Consider the following 22558-nt stretch of genomic DNA (forward strand, 5'->3'; position numbering starts at 1 on the left):
GCCCAACCCCCTAACTGCTTCCCTTGTCCAGTCTGTCCAGGCTTCTATAGCCTCTTCCCCCTGATCCTGGCACTTACGTATCATAAAAATAGCTCTGGGCTCCCCTCTGTTTCCTGACTATCAGCCAAATTCCTTATCTCGGGAGGCAGGTACTTCATGGTCTGCTCCCCACGTACCTCTCTAGCCCTATCTCTCCACATCTCCCCCACAGCCAGCATGCTTCTGGCTTTAGGCACCAGGTTTCTCCCCTTTGGGATCTTCCTGGAAGGCAGCAGGTGCCCCCCTCGCCTGTGCACAAGCTCTCCAGCTAACAACATCTCTGCAGCCCAAAGACCATTCAAATGCCATCTTCTCAGAGAAGTCCCTTCCTCCTTCTCTACCCTCGCCCTGCCCTGGCTCCTGCCTCTGTTACAGCTCTCATCGTGTGCTGTTGTGACTCATCTACTCACACTTCTTTTTCACTAGACAGGCAAGGGCTCTATCCATCCCTAGGGGCTCAGCAACCACAGTTCCGAGTCCTGGGAAAGCCATAGTCTAATAGGAAGCCCCTACATGCCAAGGGCAAGTTATTTAACTTCTCCGGGTCTCAGTTACTTCGACTGCAAATGGAGAATGACGATGCCCATCTAGGTTGTCACAAGCGTGAGTGATATTGCACAAATCAGGTGCTTAGAACAGCGTCTGCCACCTAATAATTGCTCGATAACGTTATCCCTTATTGGGATAAATATCAACTCTTACGAGCGGCTGTGACATAGACTGCACACGGATATGTTACACAGACACAAATTTAGGCTGTAAGCCCTGAATTAGAGTCGGGAGGCCTGACCTCCAGAGTTGGAGGTGTTTCTCACTAGCCATATGTCTTTGCGTAATTCTCTCTGTCCCGATGGGCTTCAGTATCCTCACTGAGAAGGCCTGAAGAGACTGGTTTAAATTCCTCTCCAGGTCTGATCTGTAATGATGCTCTGATTCTCATTCTCTTGGACAAGCTTCAAGATTCTAGAATATTCAAATAAAGAATGAAAACCCAGGATCTAAACTAAAAAAAAATAATAATAAAATAGAAAACGTTCACAGAGGGATATGCCCCGTGGCAGTAGAAGTTTCGAGAAAGAAAACCTGCGTGGAACTGCTTTTGATCTGGCAGTTTGCTTGGGCCCACAGTTGTGGGTTTTTGCTCTTGTCCGTCTCCGTGTGGTCCTTGATGCCCAGCAGGTTCTCAGCCGGCCCCAGGGGACTGGCAGGTGTCAGTTGGTGGCAAGATCACCAGAAGGCGCAGATTTGTCAAGGTTGGGACCTTGGAAGGATGCCTGCCAAGCTGGCTGGCTGAAGGGGTTGGGGCGGTGGGGAGCGGGAGGGGAAATCTTTAAAAACAAGCTCTGGGAGCCAGTTCAAAATGCAGGGTCTCCAGCATCTTTTAAATCAGGCTTTGCTGAGGAATTCACTTTAGAGTCAGGGGTAGGGGTGGGGGCAGGGGGGGTGGAGGGGACAGAATTAACAAGGAAAGCAAAACAGATGTTAGACTAGTTTTCTACAACCTTTAAAATACATGTCTGTATTTAAGTATATGTATGAATGTGTCTTTATTTGTGGACTTCTAAGTTGGCCTTCTTGATTCTAATGAGTTCAGTTCTACAGGGCAAGTGTTCTTCTTTTTGGTAGTTACTTCCTCGAGCAAAACCGTGCAAACCCTCCAAAGCCCCCACAAGGGCCTGGCAGGGAGACTGGCAGGGGAGGAAGGGACAGGTTACTTCTGAGCGGCTGTCAATGTACATAGCACGCCATCACCACACTTGTGCAAATGGCACGCGGACACCCAGGGTCTTCCAGGAAATAAGAAAATAGGACTGTGCCCTCACTCTCCTTTTCTTCATGTGATCTCCAGGGGAGAGATGAGCCCTCTCCCTGGGGTTGCCCTGGTGATTTGTTTTTTTTACCTTCATAAACTCTCCAGACCTACAGGCTCCCTTTGGTCTCTCCTGGGTCAACATAAACGACTTTCAGTGGTGGCTCGATGCTCACAGTGCGCCTGAATTACCCCAAAGCCATGACACGGTTCTTATTTTCTCCTTGCCATGGAAGCCTATGTCCAGCCCTGTATGACCTCAAGGGGTTGGGCTCAGGAAAGGCCCATGGTGCTGGGCCTGCAGTGACAGGACACCCCCATTCCCACTCTGATGTTCCGCAGGGTACCCTAGGCCATGAGGACCCCTCTCTGCAGATGTCCTAAGCGGCAGGGGCTGCCTGCTTGGACAGGGCACACTGCACATTTCCAGGAATCAGCCCAAAGAGGCAGAATCAAATAGGAAGCTTTGTTTTATCTGGGGGAGGAGAAAAATATAAAACTCTAACCCTCTAACATACACATGCCAAATCCAAGACTTTTTCTTTCAAATCAAAGGCCTAAAGGCTGTATCAGATGGGCATCCTTCTGGGTTCACTTCAGAGGACACAACGATACTGGCCTTCACCAACACCAAGATTGACTTCTACAAACAGCCAGGCTGCATTAGGATAAGAACGTCGCCGGGAACCCTCTGTGCACTACGTAATAGAAGCCAGCTTGGCTTGACCAGTAACAGATTAAACCTGGCCAAGCCAATTAGGCAGGAATCCGTAAGTTGATTTTCAGCTAAACCTTTACAAAGCCTGCAGTAAGGAGCTCCAACAATGCTGGGAGGGAAGCACAAAGACTGGAAACACTCCAAGGCACAAAGTCCATTGCTTTTCTCCTCTCCCTGTCCAGCACCTTCTCAAATCAACACTAGCCCTATACTGCCTGACGCTGGAGACAATTAAAATCTTGGCCTTCGTTACCTGGGCTTAGGTTAAAATAACAAGGAGGAGTGGGTTAAACTGAACAAGATGGCTTCCAGCAAGGACATTCCAAGATAATCTACTTCAGGAAGAAAAACAGTGCATCAGGTAGAAGAGATTAGCCAGGATTTATGGAAGAGCTCTTGATCTTCCAGAATCTATGGAAGAGCACAGTTTTTACTCATTAATTTAAAATTCTTCAGTGAAAATATCCACCTTCCCATCACACATATGCCCGTATGCATGCACACTCACACACACAGGGTTGTGACATTCAAGACTTTGTGATCTAACCCGAATTTATTTTTCCAAACACATCTCCTTCCCACCCATGCTCTGAGCTCAGGGCTAATATTTAGCTGGTATGCTTGGAGACCAACTCTGCCTGCTTTCCAACCATTTCAAAAAACCATTTCAAACTCATCATGTTTTCCATATTTCTAAGCCTTCATACATACTTCTACTATCTGTGCTGCTCTAATTTTCATCCTCTTCTCATGTGCTGAATGAATTATAATCTGCATTTTTAGGTCTGACTCAAACCTAACCTTCTTAATAAAGAACCTTTTCCACCCTAGTCCCACCACCTTGCCCAGGCAGAAGTAAGTGCTACAGTCACCTCCCCTACTCACTCCCATCATGCCTTGCATACATAGCTCTACTGGTCTACTCGACTCAGTCCCTAGATGGGGAGCCCCAGGGGACCATGGACATAACAAATTATTTTCTGAGTCCTCACAATTTTGTGTGGTGCCTATCCCACAGCAGGTGTTCAGAGGTTAGTTGGTTCATAAATATAAGGTTATTATTTTCACCAGCTGTAAACACAAAACAGATACAAAAAGAGGTCAACTCAACTGTGTGAAGGGAAATCATGGGACTCAGTGATGGTGAAGAGAGATGGGACATGAAATGCTGACATCTTGACATGGCAGTTCTCAGTGCTATAACTTGCATGGAAGACTTGGAAGAAAGTGAGCATAAAACCAGTCAGGAGAGTCTAAATCTAATGAAAATCATCATAGTGTTTTTTTCCCTTAACTTTCTATAGCTTAGTAAAAGCAACACAAGTCTTCTTCTTCTTTTTTTTTTTTTAAAGATTCCACCCATTTATTTGACACACAGAGAGAGATCCTAAGTAGGCAGAGAGGCAGGCAGAGAGAGAGGGGGAAGCAGGCTCCCCGCCGAGCAGAGAGCCCAATGCAGGGCTCGATCACAGGACCCTGAGATCATGACCTGAGCTGAAGGCAGAGGCCTAACTCACTGAGCCACCCAGGTGCCCCAGCAACACAGTCTTCTTAAGGGGATGACAAACTGTGGGCTCAAGAATCCTCCTTTTCTTGAACCACTAACAAGCAATGCAAGGAAATAAGTAAGGGACTTGGTGATGTGAGTTGGTCTTCTCAAAGATTCAGCTAGAAACAGTCCCTTAATATAAACACTTATGTGAAAATAGAGCAAGGGAAGGTCATCACTGTTTATTTTGTCAGCCCTTATTTCAAGGCTGTACCCAGTGATGCCTGTCCCCTGAGGGCAAGGGAAGCCAACTGGGCTCAGCACAGAGGGTATCGGTGTAAAAAGGAATTGCCAAGTGTCGGTTGATCGTTAAACAGGAAGAGATAATGAGGGCGTGAGCATGGGCCTCTACTGCTTAGGAAAACAATTAAAAGTGCTGAAAGAATTTAAGAAGGTTCTCAGTGTCCATCAGTCACCATTCGTTCATCCATCCAACAATCATTTATTGAGCACATTCTATATGCTGGACACCATGTCTGTTGCTAGGAAATGAAGATGAACAAATTACTGTGCCATCCTCCCAAGAGCTCACAGTGCACAGTGGAGAAGGTGGACATGTGGACAGACCCTGCTGGTGTCAGAGAGTTAGACCTCTAACAGCAGCACTCCCGGAGCACTGGGGCAGGAATAATTCACATTCACCAGCAGATCCATAAAGCTTCACAACCATTGTGCTTGACTTGAAGAGCAAAGCAAAAGGAGGGCACGATAGTGAATCTTGGAACACTGCATCAAAAGCTAATGATGTCTTTCATGGTAATTAACATAACACAAGAAAATTAAAAAAAAAAAACAAAAATAAAGTAATCTGGATTTGGAAAAAAAAAAAAAAAGAAAAGAAAGCATTTGAAGGTTGGCTGTATGGCTGGTAGTTAAGATCTGTCATGAAAACCATGGATCCAAATTTCCAAACAAACTACTTAGGACATAAAGATAGCAGGTGGAATTCCTCTCCTTCTGTATGGAGTCACTTGGGGTTTATACAGTGGATGGGGCTCAATTCAGAAACTCTGGAAGTCACAACAGGAAGGAACAGGCTGGAAGGAACAGCGTAAATATTAAGAGTTCACTGCATACAAATGCAACATTGGGACAGATAGGCAAGGCATACTCTCTTCATTTCTTTGTGATTAAGGGAGAGCCAGTCTCCACTTTTTCACCACATGAACAGTGAAACACTAGTTTCTCCAGATGGAGGAAGAAGGTCCAGTGATTTCTGAGAGTTCCTGCTACTCAATAATTCAGAGTCTAGTTTGGACAGCAGAATGTAAGTTGACAGTACGATGCAGACCAGTCCATATGCAGCCCTCTTCTCTACCTTGGGAACAGAGGCTGGGGCCATGGGAGCCTTCTGGGATGAACCCTGCTGATGACCACAGCAAAGGGCAGGAGAATGTGGCTCTCAGACACAGGGAGCTTGAAGGCTTGGACACTATGGTCTTCTGGAAAAATCTGCCCATCGCTCCCCTTCCATAGTCTCTAAGCAAAACTCCAATGCTCAGTCTTCACGGAACCTCAGCTGGCATTTCCTACACATCTACCAGCGTAGGATGCATGCTCTCTGGTCATAAAAACAATCTTCAGTGTCAAGTATTATTATTTCCATTTTCAAGTAAGAAAGCTGAGTCTCAGAGAGGTAAAATAATTTTCCCAGGGCCACAGACCTAACAACTGATGAAGCTGGGAAACAAAGACAGCTTCTGATGTCACCCAAATTCCATGTCCTTTCACCACACAAAAAGGAAAATACTCAGCCCTGATGCGACAGTGTCCATCCCCCTCCCTAGCTGCTTTCATATCTCTTGGGTTTCCTTTATTGGATCTTCTCCAATCTAATTTCTAATCTTCCCGTCGGATAACTAACCAGCAATCTGTACTGATATTTTCACTCTCCAAAGCATCTTTGCTCACACGTCTTCTGTGGCTGGTGCGTTGGACAGTCCCTGCTGTTTTCCGTGTCACTGCTGCTATCTGACTGCATTTGTGCTGCCTCAAAAACCTTGTATCAGTGGACCCAGTTCAGCTTCTTCTTTTTTTTTAAAGATTTGTTTATTTGAGAGAGAGAGAGAGACAGAGAGAGTACAAGCAGGGGGAGATGCAGAGGGAGAGGGAGAAACAGGCTCCCCACTGAGTAGGGAGCCTGATGTGGGGCTCGATCCCAGGATCCTGAGATCATGACCTGAGCCGAAGGCAGATGCTTAACAATCTGAGCCACCCAGGTGCCCCCTAATTCAGCTTATTAAAACTAGAGAGAATTGAGGGATGAGATCTACTGATTTACTTCTGATTTTCAGAGAACAGCTTAGTGACTTCCCAGTAAATGTTTATTGTGAACAGATGAATGACCTGGCTTACTCACTCTTGTTTACTTTATCCACCTGCAAAATGGGAATGCGAAGACCAGTTATTCATTCCTTCCTCCCATCCATCCATCCATCCATCCATCCGTCTGTCCGTCCTCTCATCTACCTATTTGGGCTGCGGTAACACAGCCAGTGAGGTGGAAGGACAATGAAAGTAAGCATGACCAGAAAGAAGTTCTCAAGCAACAAATCATGACTGAGAACCTTTGTTTCCTTTATTCCTTTGCCCTTTCATCTTCTCAAAGGGCTGTAGAAAAGTCAATAAAAAGAACACAAATTAGGTTTACAGAATTTTAGACAAAAAGGAAACGACAGGGAAAGGAGGAAGAAACAAATGTGCAAATTCCAAGGACCCATGCTGGGGCTGTGGCTGAGCAAGAGAGCGCACTCTGAGCTTCCGGGCTATTACAGCTAGAAGAGAAATGGGAAAGCAACGGAGGTCTCAGTAAGTTTTAATCTTAAAGACTGCCTTCCACTTACTCATCCACTCATTTCACAAGCACTCCTGGGCATCTCCTGCATGTCAGGAGCTTTCCGTAGAACCTCGAGGGGTATGGTATCCAGACATACTGTGGCCTTTTCTCTTAAGTAGGTATGGGGAGAGGGACTCCTAGCATGTTAAATGATAAGCAATGTATGCTCCAAAAGCAAAAAAAAAAGGGAGGGGGTGGCAGGGAGAGAATGACAGAGAGAGAGAGAAAGAGAGAGAGAGAAATGACCTGTGACTCGCCCTACTTTCCAGAAATACTGGAATGAGACCCTGGATACTGCCTGAACTGTGTTTAAATGCCATTTGGAGAAGACGGCAGGTGCCTGATTATCCAGTGAGATGACTCAGTTTGTATAAACAGGATGGCTCAGGGAAAGGAATTTCCTGGCTCTTTGAGCCATTGCCTTGTAGCATACAATCTTGGAGTTCTATGAAAGAATATTTGGGCTTCAGTGCTGATGACTGTACAGATACTCTGGAATATTTCATCACTTACATCTAAGGCACCCTTGGGACTAGATTTGTATGTCTGGTCTGTTGGGAACTTGGAAATTACCCAGTGTGGTCCCCACCACCCATGACCAGAGAAAGGATATCAGAATAGGAAAGGGATCTTGGGTGTCATCGGAGTCACTGCTCTATCCAAACCTTTCTACTCTTTCTTTAATAAGTGGCTACCTTTACCTGATTGTTACCCAGGGAAGACACTCTGATGTCTGCAGCCAGCTCTTTCCATTGCTTTCTATTCTCTGTCTCAGTGGCAAGTCACTGAGACTTTGGGCTATTTGTTATGAAGCTTTACCATAGCAGCAGCTGACTATTACATGGGATACTTTGCCTAAACCACCCAGATGATGGGACAAACCTACCAATTTGTATTGCTGTAGGAGACCTGCCTTTGAAAGGATAGCATTTCTTCATTACAAGCACTTGAAAATAAGGCATCTTGGCCCCCGGCTAGGGGGAAGTCAAGCAGTAGACTTTCCCAGCTAAATCAACACAGCCAGGGTGTCCGGAGAGCTCTGGTGAACAGAGATGGCTGTAGAGTCCAACCGTCACTTTGTCTTCAAGGTCCTCGCTATAGGATCACCTCTTTCATTCTTTATTCTTCCTTTTTCTTCTTGAAACATTTATTAAGCACCTACTGTATGCCAGGCCCTGTGGTTAGGTATTATGAATGAATAAGACACAGATCCTGCCCTTGAGAAGCTCCCTTCCCAATTTCATGAACATGAACACAGGCTACTGGTGTTTCATTGTATCACTTATTTACCTGCTAAAATGGTAACAAAACTTGATTAAGAGATTCCTTTGGAACTTACAGAATTAAATTCAGGCCTACCTTCTTATGCCAAATTCCTCTCTGTAACAACCAAACCGCCGTCAGTGTCAGACAACTACACTTGCAACCCTTAAAGCAACTGAAGAATTTCCTCCCATCAGGCCCTGGGGAAAACTCCACGATGGGGCTGTGAGGGGCCTGTGGCCAAAAAGCTCTGAAGCCTCATTTTGGGGTTGGGGACAGTGATGATTAATGTCATGGCCTGCTCTTGGGCGAGCATTCTTTCCTTTCCTCAGCGGTGAGGGTGGGGGACTACCCTTGAAGTCCCCCTTAGTAAGCGCTTCAGGAAAAGGGTTTGATATTGGAGATTCCCTCGAAAGCTTGCTGCTCCCCCTCACAGGTTTCTCCAGCTTAATCCCTCACTCTCAGGTTTCTCTTTGTCTGGGGCCAGCCCATCCCCACCACCTGGTGCTGCAGTGCTGCCCAGAGGTAGCTCCCTACCGCCAGCCAGCGCCCCCTCCACGGGCTGACTCCCAGCCCCACCCCCAACTCCCAGCTTCCCCTTCACCTCAGGACCCCTCCCCCATGCCTGCTGGGCCCTGGGCCCTGGTTCCAGCTCAATTTAGAAAAATGTAAATATAATACATCTCTCCCTGCTGCCTCCCTCAACTGATGACCTGCCTCACCATTACAACTGACAGGCTCAGAGTGGGCTCAGTGCACTTCCTGTCTGCATGGGTGGTCCTGGGGATCACGGGAAAGGAAGCTGACAGCTGAGCGTGCAGCGGATCACCATGTCAGGCACACCAGAGGGAGTGGGCAGCTTTGGTTTCACTGCTCTCCTTTTTGTTCAAAGCCCAAGACAAGGGTCTTTCTGGAATCGGGAGGTCTAGCCTGTTGAGAAGGAAAGAGGAAAGCTCCCTCTACCCCTATCCCTCCACGAAAGCCCAAGTTCCTGTGGGTCCTGATGAAAGTCTCTTGTGCAACGATCTGGAGATCTGGAAAGGGGCTCTAGCCTCAGTTTCACTAATGAGCCTTTAGGGCAACGTTAAGCGCCTTGTATCACTCCCTGTGCCTCTTGGCCTCAGGGTGCACGTCTAGCCGGATGTGTGAACTGGGGTGCCAGCACTGGAAGACCCCCCTGGAGGTTGCCTGGTCCAGTGGTTTGCAAGTCTTAATTCTTGTCAAGACATCAGTGACAAACGGTTATGTGCACCATTCAGTCCCCCTGCGGCGGCCAGGTTCTGTGCGTGCTGAAACCTCTCCTGCTCTCCCACTCGAAAATAATCTAGAAATGTGAGAGAGTGAGGGTGGCGTGGACTCTGCTTTACCTTATATTTTTAAACTACATGACCGTTAGTAGCGGCACCTGACCTGTGACCGATTCCGCAGCTGGTTTTGACCACAGACCCGTGGGTCACACCTCCGCAAGGAAAGATCCCCCTCTGGTCTACGGCCCTACCACGTCAAGGAGGAGAGTGAGGCCCAGAGAGATGCTTTGATGTGCTCAGGGCCACACTTCTGGATAAAGGCAGAGCTGGATTCATACCCACTTCCCATCTGACAGACACCCTGTGAAGACTGGAAGGGGACAGATTCCTTGCTCTGCCCTGCAGTGATCATCTGAAGACAAAAGGGCTTGCTGTGAAGACAGAGGTGAGGAGGAATCAGAAGCAGTGATAGGATTACTACCACCAAACCTCAGTCATCCCCAGGGATGGCAGAAACTGTCGCCCCCAACAAGGTTCTGACAGTCGTGGACTTCAGTCTTCTCCCCACCCCCCCCACGCAAGCTATTTCCCAGGGCTGCTACCTGAGAGCAGCATGGAAGGGTTCATGTTACACTTTCTCTTACTTCCCTGGCTTACTCACAGGAACAGAATACATGATAGGCTGAGTTGGGGGAGGGCAGAAGGCACAAGCAAAGGGAAAGAGGGGCGAGGGGGGGACAGGAAAGGAGGAGGAGGGTAGCGAAAGAGAAACAGCGCTAACCTCCTTCTTGGTAAACCACCCACTGGATTATCAGTCAATTCCTATGGAGAACTGACTGCAGCCCTGCTGGAAGAGAGATGTTTCAGCCTAAGTAAGATATGGGCTGATAAGAGAAAGGAGAGCCAGAGAAGGGATACCCTCCTGTCTTCAGTCACTCCTTCATGGGGCTCCTTGGTGTGTGTTCAGTGCTAGTGTGGTGGTGGGCCAGCCTAGGCCCTGTGGTTCCAGGAACCCACCCCCAGGACGTTAGCTACCAAGAGCTATCAGAGGCGTCCCTGTCTTAGGAGGCAGCTTGTCCAAAATCCTGGGGTGGGGGTGGGGGCAGCTAAAATCCTAAGGAATGGGGGAGGTGGGAGGGGAAAGGAGGAGAGAACATGGGAAGGGAGAGGCTTTGGGGAGGAGGTGACACCAGAATGAGAAGGTCCAGGGAGTTCCAGGGCAAGGTGGCTAGGGAGTGTCAGACAGGAAAGAAGTGAAAGGGAGGCTGCGGGTGAGAAATCACTAGGGTCCATTTTGGCTGGACCAAGGGTGTGTAAAGAGGCCTAGGGTTCCATACCTTGAAAGAATGTCCCACAGGGCCTTGGTAAAGATAGGGGAACCCTGGAAGTCTTTGAACAATGGATGCTAAGACCAAGGCTAATGCTGGAAATCATAAACAGGGCAGTAGCAAGATGGTGGTGGTTGCAAGGGGCTGTGTTGAGGGTGTGCTAGGCAAAGCACCAGGTTCAAGAGGTTCAGAGACTGAGCAGAAGCAGCAGCTTCCAGAGATATTCCCGAGGCAAGATCAAACCCCCTGGAGGTGTGTGGAGACAGAAATGTGAAGGAACAGCGATGTTCTTGGGGCCTGGTGGGCCGTGAAGCATCCCTATGGTCAGGAACGCAGGAGGGTCCCAGGAGCAGAGTCTCCAGGCAGAGGATTGAGAAATGTCTCCCCAGGGACGGAGTCTCCTCCTGGCCTTGTCTAATGCCTCAAAACAAGCCTGAGGGGGAGGCTGGATAAGGAAGCTCTTGTTTCCAGGCCAGAGTTTGCTCTGCCTCAGTACATGGGTTCCGAAACTGAAGGCAGTTTGGTGAGGGGCAATGACAGCAAGGGTGGAAGAGAATGGACAATCCTCTGTACACACCTCTACTCAGTCAAACGGAAGCTTTCAGGGCCCAGCCTCTCCGAAGAAAGCGCCGTTAGCTGCATTTTGTTTTGTTTTGTTTTTGTTTTATGACCACGAGGCCCTTGCTTGTAACTGCCCCCTCTATCTGCCGCTAGCCCCTAAGGTCCTGAAGGCCTGGGTCCCACTCGTTGCCTCTGTGGACCCGGTGCCTGGCGCAGGTCCTGATCTAGCAGTACCCTTGGGGAGGGCCAGGATGGGGCCACTGCGGAGGGAGACGTGAAATCGGAGTTGAGCTTAAATCCGAGTCTGAGGGACAGCATTCCACTCTGTCTACTTCCGCTGATGACCTGATCCCCGAGGGCAAAGGAGCAAATTGAAGCCAGCAGGGACTGTTCTTTGAGGCAAGCCCTGATCATAAACATGGTTTACTTCGGTCTTGGGAGATGAAAACTGCTGCCTATAAAAAATATATCTAAATTATGTCCAGAGTGAAAAGGGAGGCCAGCCCAACTATCATGGGACAGAAAGAAGTGAGGCTTCTCTTTCTCTGCCACTGAAGGAAGGGAGCTAAAGTGCCATTCATTCAAGAAAAGTTTTACTGGGGGTGCCCGGGGGGTACAGTCGATTAAGCTTCCAACTCTTGGTTTCAGCTCAGGTCCTGATCTCAGGGTCATGAGATCGAGCCCCGCATATGGCTCCATGTTCAGTGGGGAGTCTGCTTGAGATTCTCTCTCTCTCTCTCTCCCTCTGCCCCACCTGCTCGTGCTCTCTCCCTCTCAAACATAAATAAATCTTAAGAAAAAAAAAAAAAAAAGAAACATTTTATTGGGGTCTTACTACATTCCAGAAATTGTGCCCGTTGAGACTAGGTAGGAATAAGGGGGTCTTCTGCCCTCAAACACTCACATTTTTTCCTCTACCGAAGCAGGTTGGGGGGCTGAGAAGAACTGTCAGTGGAAGAACCCAAAACTGCTTCCCGGAGACATGTCTGAGCCTGAGCGACTCAGCAAGAACTTGCTGCAGGCAGACAGACCAGCACCGGCAAATCCAGCCCCGGAAGCAGGAGACAAACAGGTGCGCATTCGCAGAGCCTGCTCCTGGGTGACCTTGGAAGCTACGCCCTGCAGGATATTTGAACTTTAACTTAAGGGAAGTCAGTCATGTTGAAGGATTTTCTGTAGAAAAGAAAACGTACTCTGGACTGCATTTTAGAAAAGCCGTTTTTAAAAAGTGAGAAGGAAATGGAGAAAGGAAGGGGGAAAGGAAGCAGGGGGCAAGTTAGGATGTCTGCAGTCATGCAAAGGAGGTAAGCACTTCTGGTTATAAAATAAATAAGCCATGGAGATGAAAAGGACAGCCTGGGGAACACACACAATAATAAAAAAGAAGAGGGGTGCCTGGGTGGCTTGGTCAGTTAAGCGTCTGACTTCTACTCAGGTCATGATCCTGGGGTCCTGGGATCGAGCCCCAGGTCAGGCTCCCTGGTCAGCAGGGAGTATGCTGCTCCCTCTGCCTCTGCCCTTCCTCTTGTTCATGCTCTCTCTCTCTCAAATTAATAAGCAAAATATTTTAAAAATTAATTTAAAAAATTAAAAAGAGGAAGAAGAAGAAAAAGGAGGAACCGTGAGGGCTTGAGTGGGAATGCAAAATTGTAAAACCAGTGATGTAAGGAGCCATGGATAAAAAGGATTCTGGATCATACTGAGCAGGCCTCTCCCCAGCTGGAGTTGATGCAAAGTCAGAGAGGAGTCTTGGGAGCAGACATGCTGGATGCCATTTCTGGGATGCAACTCCTGAACCCAGAAGTTCAAATTTGCAATTTCAGGAGGGTGTTGCAACCCTGGTCTCTGAGCAGACCTGCCCCACACATTTCCACCCATTGGTTGACACTCATAGGTCTTGGTTGATGCATCTAGACAACAGTGGGGGATGGATAGCCCTTGGCCCTCCAAGGTCGTGATCTGGCCTTCACTCCAAGTGAATGAATATATACATTTGCAAGCACAATGCATCCCCCCTTCTATTAAAGTTTGACAAGATGTAAACTCATGACCAAGAAAAATGAGACTTCCTCTAATGACTATGTGAATTACAGAAGAAATGTGTCTTGTTGCCCACATTAAGGGCCTCAAAACTGGGGCTATATTCAAGAAGCTGGAGGAAGGCTTGAAGGAGGATAACTGAACTTCTGAATCAGGAAGACAAAAGTGATTATTTTTTAGATGACTGGAGGAACAAAAGCTTGTGGGTTTTAGATAAACAGATGACAAAAGAGCCCATCTGAGATGCCAGACTTACAAATAGAGCCCTAAGGGCTTAGAATTCTCTGAAAAGACAAACATCTTGGAGTGTTTACATCTCAGGAGTCTGAGTGGGATTCTTAGATTTGCTTTGGAGTCTGGTACCTTCAGTCTATCAACACACTCGAGAGTTGGGAAGAACATCCAGGGCTCACTACACTGAGTGCTTCAGACTGTTGTGTGGGTTTGTTTTTGTTTTTGTTTTTTGTTTTTTAAGATTTTATTTATTTATTCCTTACTTTCTCCTTCTTTCTTTGAGAGAGACAGAGAATGAAGGAGCATGAGTGAGTTGGGTGGGGGTTGGCTGAAGGGGCAAGGGGAGAGGGGGGGAATCTCAAGCAGACTCTCTGTGAGTCTGAGGGCTCGATCTCACGACTCTGACGTCACAACCTGAGTGGAAGCCGAGAGTCGGACACTTAAACGACTAAGCTGCCTAGGTGACCTGGGCTTCAGACTATTTTCAGCCAATTCCTAGATTAAAAGGAAAGAGATTGGACTCTTGACGAGAAGAGGGGCAGGTCATATTCACGGATAGCCTACATGTACCAAGCACTGGTTTTTAACTACTCTATATCCATGACCTACTTCTCAGAACCGTTTTGTAAGGTAGGTGCTATTATCATCCAATCTGCTTTCTAGATGAGGAAACCAAGCCTGGCTGACTTTATGCATCAAGCCCAGAGTCATGTAACTAGCCAGTGCAGGCTTGGGACTAGAAGCCGGGTAGTTTGACTCCAGAGCCTACCCCTATACTCACTTAGTCTACACTACTAGGCCGAGTAATATTTGGTAGAGTTTAGTGTGCAGCCCAAACTTTGATTGTACATGGGAGCAAATACTCCCTCCCAGGGTGAAGAGGATATTCCAGAGGCAAAAGGAATGAAAGGAACCTAACTTAGAAACATAGTCCATGCACTTATATAAAATATGAAATAAAATAGTCATGTCTCTAAAATGACTGATAGCTTAGCAAACTGGCCTAAAGAGGGGCACCTGGGTGGCTCAGTCTGTTAAGCCTCTGCCTTTGGCTCAGGTCATGATTTCAGGGTCCTGGGATCCAACCCCAGGTCGGGCTCTCTGCTCAGCGGGGAGCCTATTTCTCCCTTTCCCTCTGCCTGCCGCTCTGCCTACTTGTGCTCGCTCACTCTCTCTCTCTCTCTGAAATAAATAAATACATAAATAAAATCTTTAAAAAAATTAATGACCTAAAGAATTCTGGGAGTGAGTGTCTGTGGAACTCAGCTGGGAAAAGCCATGTGTGATTTGGCTTCCTCTTCCACAGAAGACTGAATGAGTATCAGTTGAATTGTGGACTGAATCAATATCATTCTGAACGGTTGACTCTGTCCTGGTCTCCAAACTTGTTCCTCCCCTTACATGCTTAGTAAGTGTTTGATGAATGAAATAATGAGTCAATGAAAGCTCCTCTGTTTCTTTTTCCTTCCTTTGTCTTACTACCCCCTCTCTGTACTTGCTGCCTGTTTCCTATAGGGAAACACAGTTACAACACTGGCCAAGATTTTACAACTGCTCCCTATGGCCTGATATGAAACATAAACTTGTCTGATCATCAGGGTTCACCATTAACCTACCAGACCTTCAACCAAACCCTCCCTACCCAAAAATCCACCATTTGCTTCAGCAACACTTACTCATGGCCAGCAAACTGAATGACCTTGTGAGTCCTTTTCCTTGAAATGCCCTCCCTTACTCTTATCACTAATATGTAGACAAAAAGAATCTAAAGGGACCTTGGGGATCAAGTCCAACCTTCTATCTACTCTACAAATCTCTTTAAAACATCCTTGACCCAGCATCAACCAAGCCCCACTTTGAAGATGATCCTTCATTTGCCACTTAAAGTTGGTAAACACTTACTTCTGTTAAGAAACCTTCCTTCATTAACTAATAAAGCATTCATTTACTCATCTTTGTTTATTGGACACAGTGAGTATTTATCATGTGCCAGTAAATGTGCTGGGTCATGGAGGACATGGAAATGAATAAGCCATGATTGGTACACACTGCTCTTTATTATCTGAGAGACTGGGTCTGCAGAAAAACAGATATGTGAGCAATATTACCATAATTCAGAAGGATACACCATCAGTGTGTGTATCATACATAATGCTGGGACAAAAAAACAAATAATGATCCTCTTAGGAGGAATGGGGCCTGGTCTAGGAGGACTTCACAGAGGAAGCGCGGTAAAAGGCCAAGTCTTAAAGGAGGAGTCTGGAGTATTCAAATCAACAAGGTGGAATGAGGTGACCACAGGCTGAGAATCCCAAGCCTACTGTACACTGTTAATCCCTTCACATCACATTATGTCAGGATACTAAATAATCTGTATTCACTGGAAGAGTATTTAATACATTGCCTGTGGCTGGGTGAATTGGTCTAATACTTTTAGAAAGCATTTTAGTAAAATAAAACAAGAACTATCCAATGGTCATACCTTCAATCTAGCAATCATATCTGTAAAAATCTACCTTGGGGAATCATTAGTAAATATGGGAAAGATTATATGCATTAAGACAGTATATATTAGATCATTAAAATATGGGAAGAATCGGAAAATGAGCCTCCAATGGGCTTCACTGGAGAATCAGCAAATCAACTATGGTACATTTATTAGAAGGATCATTTATCATGCAGCTCTTAATTTTGAATATCATACGACAACTTGGAAATACTCATCTAATACTAACTGGAAAAGGAGCAAGAAATGTGTGCATATGATTACAACTTTGTATTAAAATCATATATATAACAAAAAGGGTCTAAGAAAAAAACGGCACCAAAATGCTAATAAAAATTGGGCTGAAATGAAGTAAGTTTGGGAGACCTGCTCCCTTCTTTTCTCTATTTTCAAACTTTCTATTACATGGTTTATTTGTTCCCTGATAGCCTGTAAAGAGTTGCATGTGTGTGTGTCTGTGTGTGTGTGTGTAGGCGTGTATGTTTTGTTTAATCTACAGAACGAATTTCTCTACAAAATTGGAGTATGAACGTCTTCCCGAAGCCACTAAGTCTAGTTCTCGGGTTTTTTTCCTCTTCTCATTACTTTGTAGAGTGCCCAAGTCTGAACTCATAGTGGGTGTCCGTTCAGTGCTACGGTGGCTGGCAGACTGGCCATATATCCCTACGTTCTGCTTTCCTGGCACCTCAAGACCACTGAGAGAAACAGCAGTACTCGACACAGCTTTTAAATGTGCTAGACACTCTTCTTGCACTTTGCAAATACTAATTCATTAAATACAACAATCCCATGAGGTAGATATTATTATTATTATTAATTATTTTATTTATTTATTTATAGCTAAAGCAAATTGAGACACATAAAAGTTAGCCACTTACCCAAAGCTGTCCAAATAGCTGGTCACAGAGTCAGGATTTGAACCCAGGGCTCAAGTGTCTCTGCTCTTAAGGACCCAAAAATGAGGAAGCCTGGAAATAGCCAGCTATCTGGACAGACAGGCAGACAGGCCAGAAAAACCTGCATGGACCACTGGGGGAAGGGTGGGGGTGGGAGTGGGGGACTGGGGTTAGAGAGTAGGCATTGGGAGACAGAGCCCAGGGATTTTTAAGGTAAGCCCCTTCCCCAGTGGAAGCCTCAACCGCTGGCAGCAACTTCTGCCTGACAGGATGGAGACACAGAGGAGTGGCAACTGGAGTATGAGCGATCACCTCTGTGTAAACACCTGGTTCAGGGCCAGACAGGGGTCCACGGTCAGTAGCACTTAGACGAAGGTACTACACATTTACCTGAACTGGGTCCTAGCCTGTTGTTCCTGAAGCAGATATAATGATTGTTCCTACTCGGGTGAGTTTATGTAAGATTACAAAGTACTGATTTTGCCCAGAATTCTAGAACCCCAGGACTAGAACAGACCTTTTATAGCCATCTACTCTAGACTTTGTCCATTCCTCTACCCTTCACATTCACACGTTCTTATGAACAGAAGAGGGGGAAATGTCCATGAGAAGTAACAAGCAGGGGACCTGGTGCACAGAGAGGCATTGGGGGGCCCTATACAAGTGACGAACCAGAGGAGGCAGGAGCCACTACGAGAACACAATGATATGCCCAAAGATAGAATACCGAGTAATTCTTCTGAGGGATCTGACTGACGTTTCTTCACACATTCTAGATTGAGTAAATGCTGAGACGATGTGGCTGACCTCTTGGTCCTATATTTTTAATTCATTAGTTCCAAATTTTGTGAAGACGATTCTCAAATATCCACCCCAGTAAAAGGTCAGGACTAGCCCCAAGCAACCAAGAGCTTGAAGGCTGCTAATCTAAGTTAGTACACTTATGAAGGAGAACTCACAGCTTTTAACCTACATGTGAAATGACTGTGTTCCACGAGCCTGTACTACATGTGCTCCTGCTTTCCAGCCTTTGCCAAAAACAGCAAGAGTCTCTATAACTAGAAATCTACCTCTCTTCCCCTACACAAAACATCCCAACTTCTGAAGAAAAAACCTGACACTTTACCCAGCCCCACCTGAGTAGAATATTTTCCATGTCAAAGATGTCTGTATCCTTGGCCTGAGTGTCTTAGGATTACTTTACTCTTCCTTAATGGAATGTCCATTTTTAAATTTCAAGTTTCATTCTTTCCCTTTCACTATTTCACATTTATCAATGACAGAAACCATGGGAAAGGACCTGAGAGACCAAACTTCTCACTTCATAGATGAGAAGAAGGCCAAGGAGAAGAGTATATCACCCTAGTGTCAAGGTAGTAATAGAGTTGTTCCTGGTTCTCATTCCAGGGTTCCTTCTGACCTACCCTCATCACTCCCATGTGGCACTGAAAGTGACACTGTGTAGCCATGAAGCCCAAGAAGATGCAGACACTGCCCCCATCATTTCCCTAACCCCTTTCCCTGCAGACCTCCATGCAGAACCCCCATGTCAACCTCCCCTAAGTAGGAGGAAAAATTATAGGATCTTACTCATCTCCATGTATTCTGGAGTCAGTCCAGTGTACGGCTCCAAGCTGTAGTCTAGGTCCCACTGCTCTGGATGCTTTGAGTGGGCAGAATCAGTTTCTCCTGGTTCCGTCTCATCTTTCAGCTTCCGAAATAATTTCTTTAGTTTCCTGGGAAAGAAATGGACCGGTCATCAAAAGCCTCTGGCAGACAAAGTTAGTTCTAGAGACTGAAGGAGAAAACAACAACAACAAAATAAGGCTTTTTGACACTAAAGTCATCTCTGCTCCAAGGACAGAGAGGGAGGGACACTAAAAAGACTACTTTTCTCTCTAAGACAACATGAGGTTTTTTAACAGGATGATGAAAAGTTCCCCCCACAAAGGGTCCAGTTTCTTTAAACCCAAAGAAACTGAACTCTTCCTACTGTTTAAGAAGCAACAAGACAGTTGGCCCTTCTTGCCAAATGCTGAGACCACACTATTGTCCAATAGGTGATCTATCTACCCTCTTCGTGAGGAAGAGAGGATGTCTAGAGAGCACTAGAAAGATGCTCTCCTCCCAGCTCAAACGTTTTCGGGTCTTAATAACATGAACAGCAACATATTTCCATCAAAGCCAACCTAAATGTTGTCTACCACTCCTACGGGTTGAAATGAATCCCCCCAAGTTTCATATGTTGAAGGGCTAATCCCAGATGTGACTGCATTTGGGGACAACAGGACTTTTAGGAGGTGATTAAGTGAGGTCATAAAACTGGGGTCCTAATCCAATAGGATTGGCAGCCTTATAAGAAAAGGAAGAGACAGTGATCTTCCTCTCTCCACTATCAGGGGGGACACAGTAAGAAGATGGATATCTGCAATCCAGGAAGGCGGCCTTCATTAGAAACCAAACTCTGCCAGTCCTTGGTCTTGGACTTTCCAGCCTCCCAAACTGTGAGAATCAGTACCTGTCAGGGTTGTTTGTTGTTTAAACAACAGGAATGAGTTTACTCACAGCTCTGGAGGCAAACAAAAGTCTCTGTTGCTTATGCCACACAGTCTATGATATTTTGTGATGGCAGCTCAAGTAGACTAGTCAACAAGTGAAATGATGTTTATAATACGATCCTTAGCATAATATCTGGACACAGTAAGCATTCAATAGATAATAACTTTTAATACTAAATGCTAAAATATGGGGCACCTGGGTGGCTCAGTTGATTAAGCATCTGCCTTTGGCTCAGGTCATGATTCTGGAGTCCCAGGATCAAGCCCCATATCGGACTCCCTGCTCAGTGAGAGCCTGTTTCTCCCTCTGACCTTCCTTCAGCTCATTCTTTCTCTCTCTCTCTCTCAAAAAAAATAAATAAAATCTTAAAAAATTAAATGCTAAAATATGCCTGAGGATATAGTCCTCATGGTATATGATACACCATCACAGAGAATGAAATTAGGTAAAGGAATAAAGTACCAGTTCTTCTGATCAATCTAGAAGAAAGCTTCTAGGAAATAGTTGGGAGGAAAATTAATAGCAGAACAGTCAGAATCACAGACTTGAAGAGTTAAAGGGATTTTGAAGTCCATGCTCCATCCAATGCAGGAATTCCCCCCACATTGCCCACATGGGATCATCTAACCTCTATGCAGCTATTTCCAGAAAAGCATTCGCAATATCATTTAGGTATGGCTTCCATTGTTATAATATGCTCCTGACAGTTAGTGGAAATCTAAATAATGTTTTGATCAGTGTCCAGTGTAATAATACCATTTGCTATCAAGAAAATGGGGTATAGTGGTGTAGTGTAGTGGGGGAAAGTCTGATCTTTGATGGCAGAAAATAATTACTTAAGACCCACTTTCACAGCTCACCAGGTGTATTTTCTGGGCCAGGCTATTAAAACTCCATAAACTTTGGGGTACCTGGGTGGCTCAGTCGTTGAGCATCTGCCTTTGGCTCAGCTCATGATCCCAGGGTCCGAGGATCAATCCCAACATCGGGCTCCCTGTTCAGCAGAGAGCCTGCTTCTCCCTCTACCACTCCTCCTGTTTGTGTTTCCTCTCTCACTGTCTCTCAGTCTGCCAAATAAATAAATAAAATCTTTAAAAAAACAAAACTCCATAAGCTTTAATTTTCTTATCTATGAGAAAATAAATATTAACTAGTCCTTAGGGTCAGTTAAAGGAGATAATCTATGTAACATGCTTAACTTAGGGCTTATCCTTGTTCTTGTCATCACTACCACCACCATCACTATCACCACCACCACCATCATCATCATCATCACATCACCATCACAGAAGCATCATCATCATCATCATCATCATCACCATCACAGAAGGATTTAAAGAATGAGTTGAGATCCATAGGAGTAGCAGTAAAATGCAATATTTCATGATAAAAAGCAAACAGTAATTCTGTGATAATAATAAATTAAGAAAAACCTAGGAAGAGCCTCAAGTTTCTGAAGCCAAATAGTGTCAGGAGCATATTATAACAATGGAAGCCATTCCTAAATGATGGACTGGCTGAGACCCTGCCTGCAGGTCAAGACAGAAGGAGACGTGAAGAAAAAAAATAAAGGAGAGAGAGAGAGAGAAGAAAAGAAATAAAGCAAAAGGAGAGAGAGGGAAGAATGGATGAAAGGGAGGTCCAGAATTAAAATTCAAATTGAGACTTCTGCTAGAGATACCAGTAATCAGAAAACTTGGCCAAATCTTTAGTAAAGGATAATCAGTGGTTTTAATTAAATATGGAAAATTGAGCACATACATATATCCCTTCCACTTCTGAAATGCTACTAAAATGACAGTGAATGAATTTTAAAATGTCTAAAACCACAAGGTTAAAGAAAAGAGTCATGAGTACAACAGGGTATGAGAGATATTAATAAATATCTTGGAAGACAGACAGTAGATAAAGGGGTTAGTAAAGCCATGATGGCTGAATACCAAGTCCCTACAGGGAAATACAGCAAAGAAAAGCAAGCCAACTCATGCTGCAATCTCAGAAGGGCTCAGGAATTTCAGGCACCAGGTATCGTCAAAGGCAGGCAATAGTGATTGGTCAGTGCACTCTTTAAGGAAGAGCAGACCCTAGTGTCTCTGTCTACCCATATTTCCCAGGTCACTACTATTTTCCCAATACCAGCAGGAGTAAAAAGTTTATTCAGAGGGAAAAATGAGCTGGGGAAATTTAGATCTGCAATAAATCCAATAAAATGATAGGAAGTTAAAAAATCAATAAACTCGCAGAAAAATTAGAAAAGACAAAAAATGGACAAGAAGGAAAAGATAAAATTAATCAGTCTAGCAACTCCAACATTTAATCAGAAAGAGAAGACAGAGAAAACTGTAAGGAAAGTACAAGGCAATACAATAAAATATCCCAGAGCCGAAAGATATGCATTGTCTGATTGGAAGGACCTACTCAGGATAATGCTAAGAAAAAGGACTTCCACCAAAGCCCGTCATCGTGAGCTTTCACCACTCTAGGAATAAAAGCTTCCATGTTCAGAGAGGCAGATTCTCTAAAATTTATTTGGAAACAAAAAAATAGAACTCTCAACATCAGCCCTTGACACTAGAAAGTATTAGAAAAAATTATTAATATTGAGAAGGTAAATTATTTTTAGCAAGAGATTTTATACCCAGCCAAATTATACATCAAGTGCAAGGGCAGAATAAAGAAATGTAAACCGTGCAAGGTTTTAATAAAGATATCCTTCTAGGCATCCACCCTCATTAAGTTCTGGGAGGCTGAATTTCACCAACCAAGGATATAAAGCAAGAAAGGAAACAGTGGAATCCAGCAAACAAGAAATCCACTAGAAAAAGGAAGTGTTGGATCTAACTGGATTGGTAGCTATGTAGAAGGTTTAGTGAACAAACAGTTTTGGTTTGAACAGGAGAATGAAGATTCCCAGAGGATGGTCTGCAGGCAAAAACATGACATCTGATGTGTTTAATGAGGTGATCTAGCAG

General features: G+C 45.2%; 1 protein-coding gene across 1 annotated transcript in view; it reads right to left on the reverse strand.

The window, feature by feature from the left end:
• LOC111159787 (anoctamin 2) overlaps positions 1 to 22558 on the reverse strand; it is a 329770-nt gene that overhangs the window by 17430 nt on the left and 289782 nt on the right. The window contains exon 20 of the mRNA XM_022522388.1: positions 18618 to 18763. Coding sequence (XP_022378096.1) covers positions 18618 to 18763 — 146 coding nt within the window. The remainder of the gene's footprint in view (positions 1 to 18617; positions 18764 to 22558) is intronic.

The sequence above is a fragment of the Enhydra lutris genome, unplaced genomic scaffold (genome assembly GCF_002288905.1).
Source record: "Enhydra lutris kenyoni isolate GAN:26980312 unplaced genomic scaffold, ASM228890v2 scaffoldscaffold69, whole genome shotgun sequence".
Taxonomy (NCBI): Eukaryota; Metazoa; Chordata; class Mammalia; order Carnivora; family Mustelidae; genus Enhydra; species Enhydra lutris.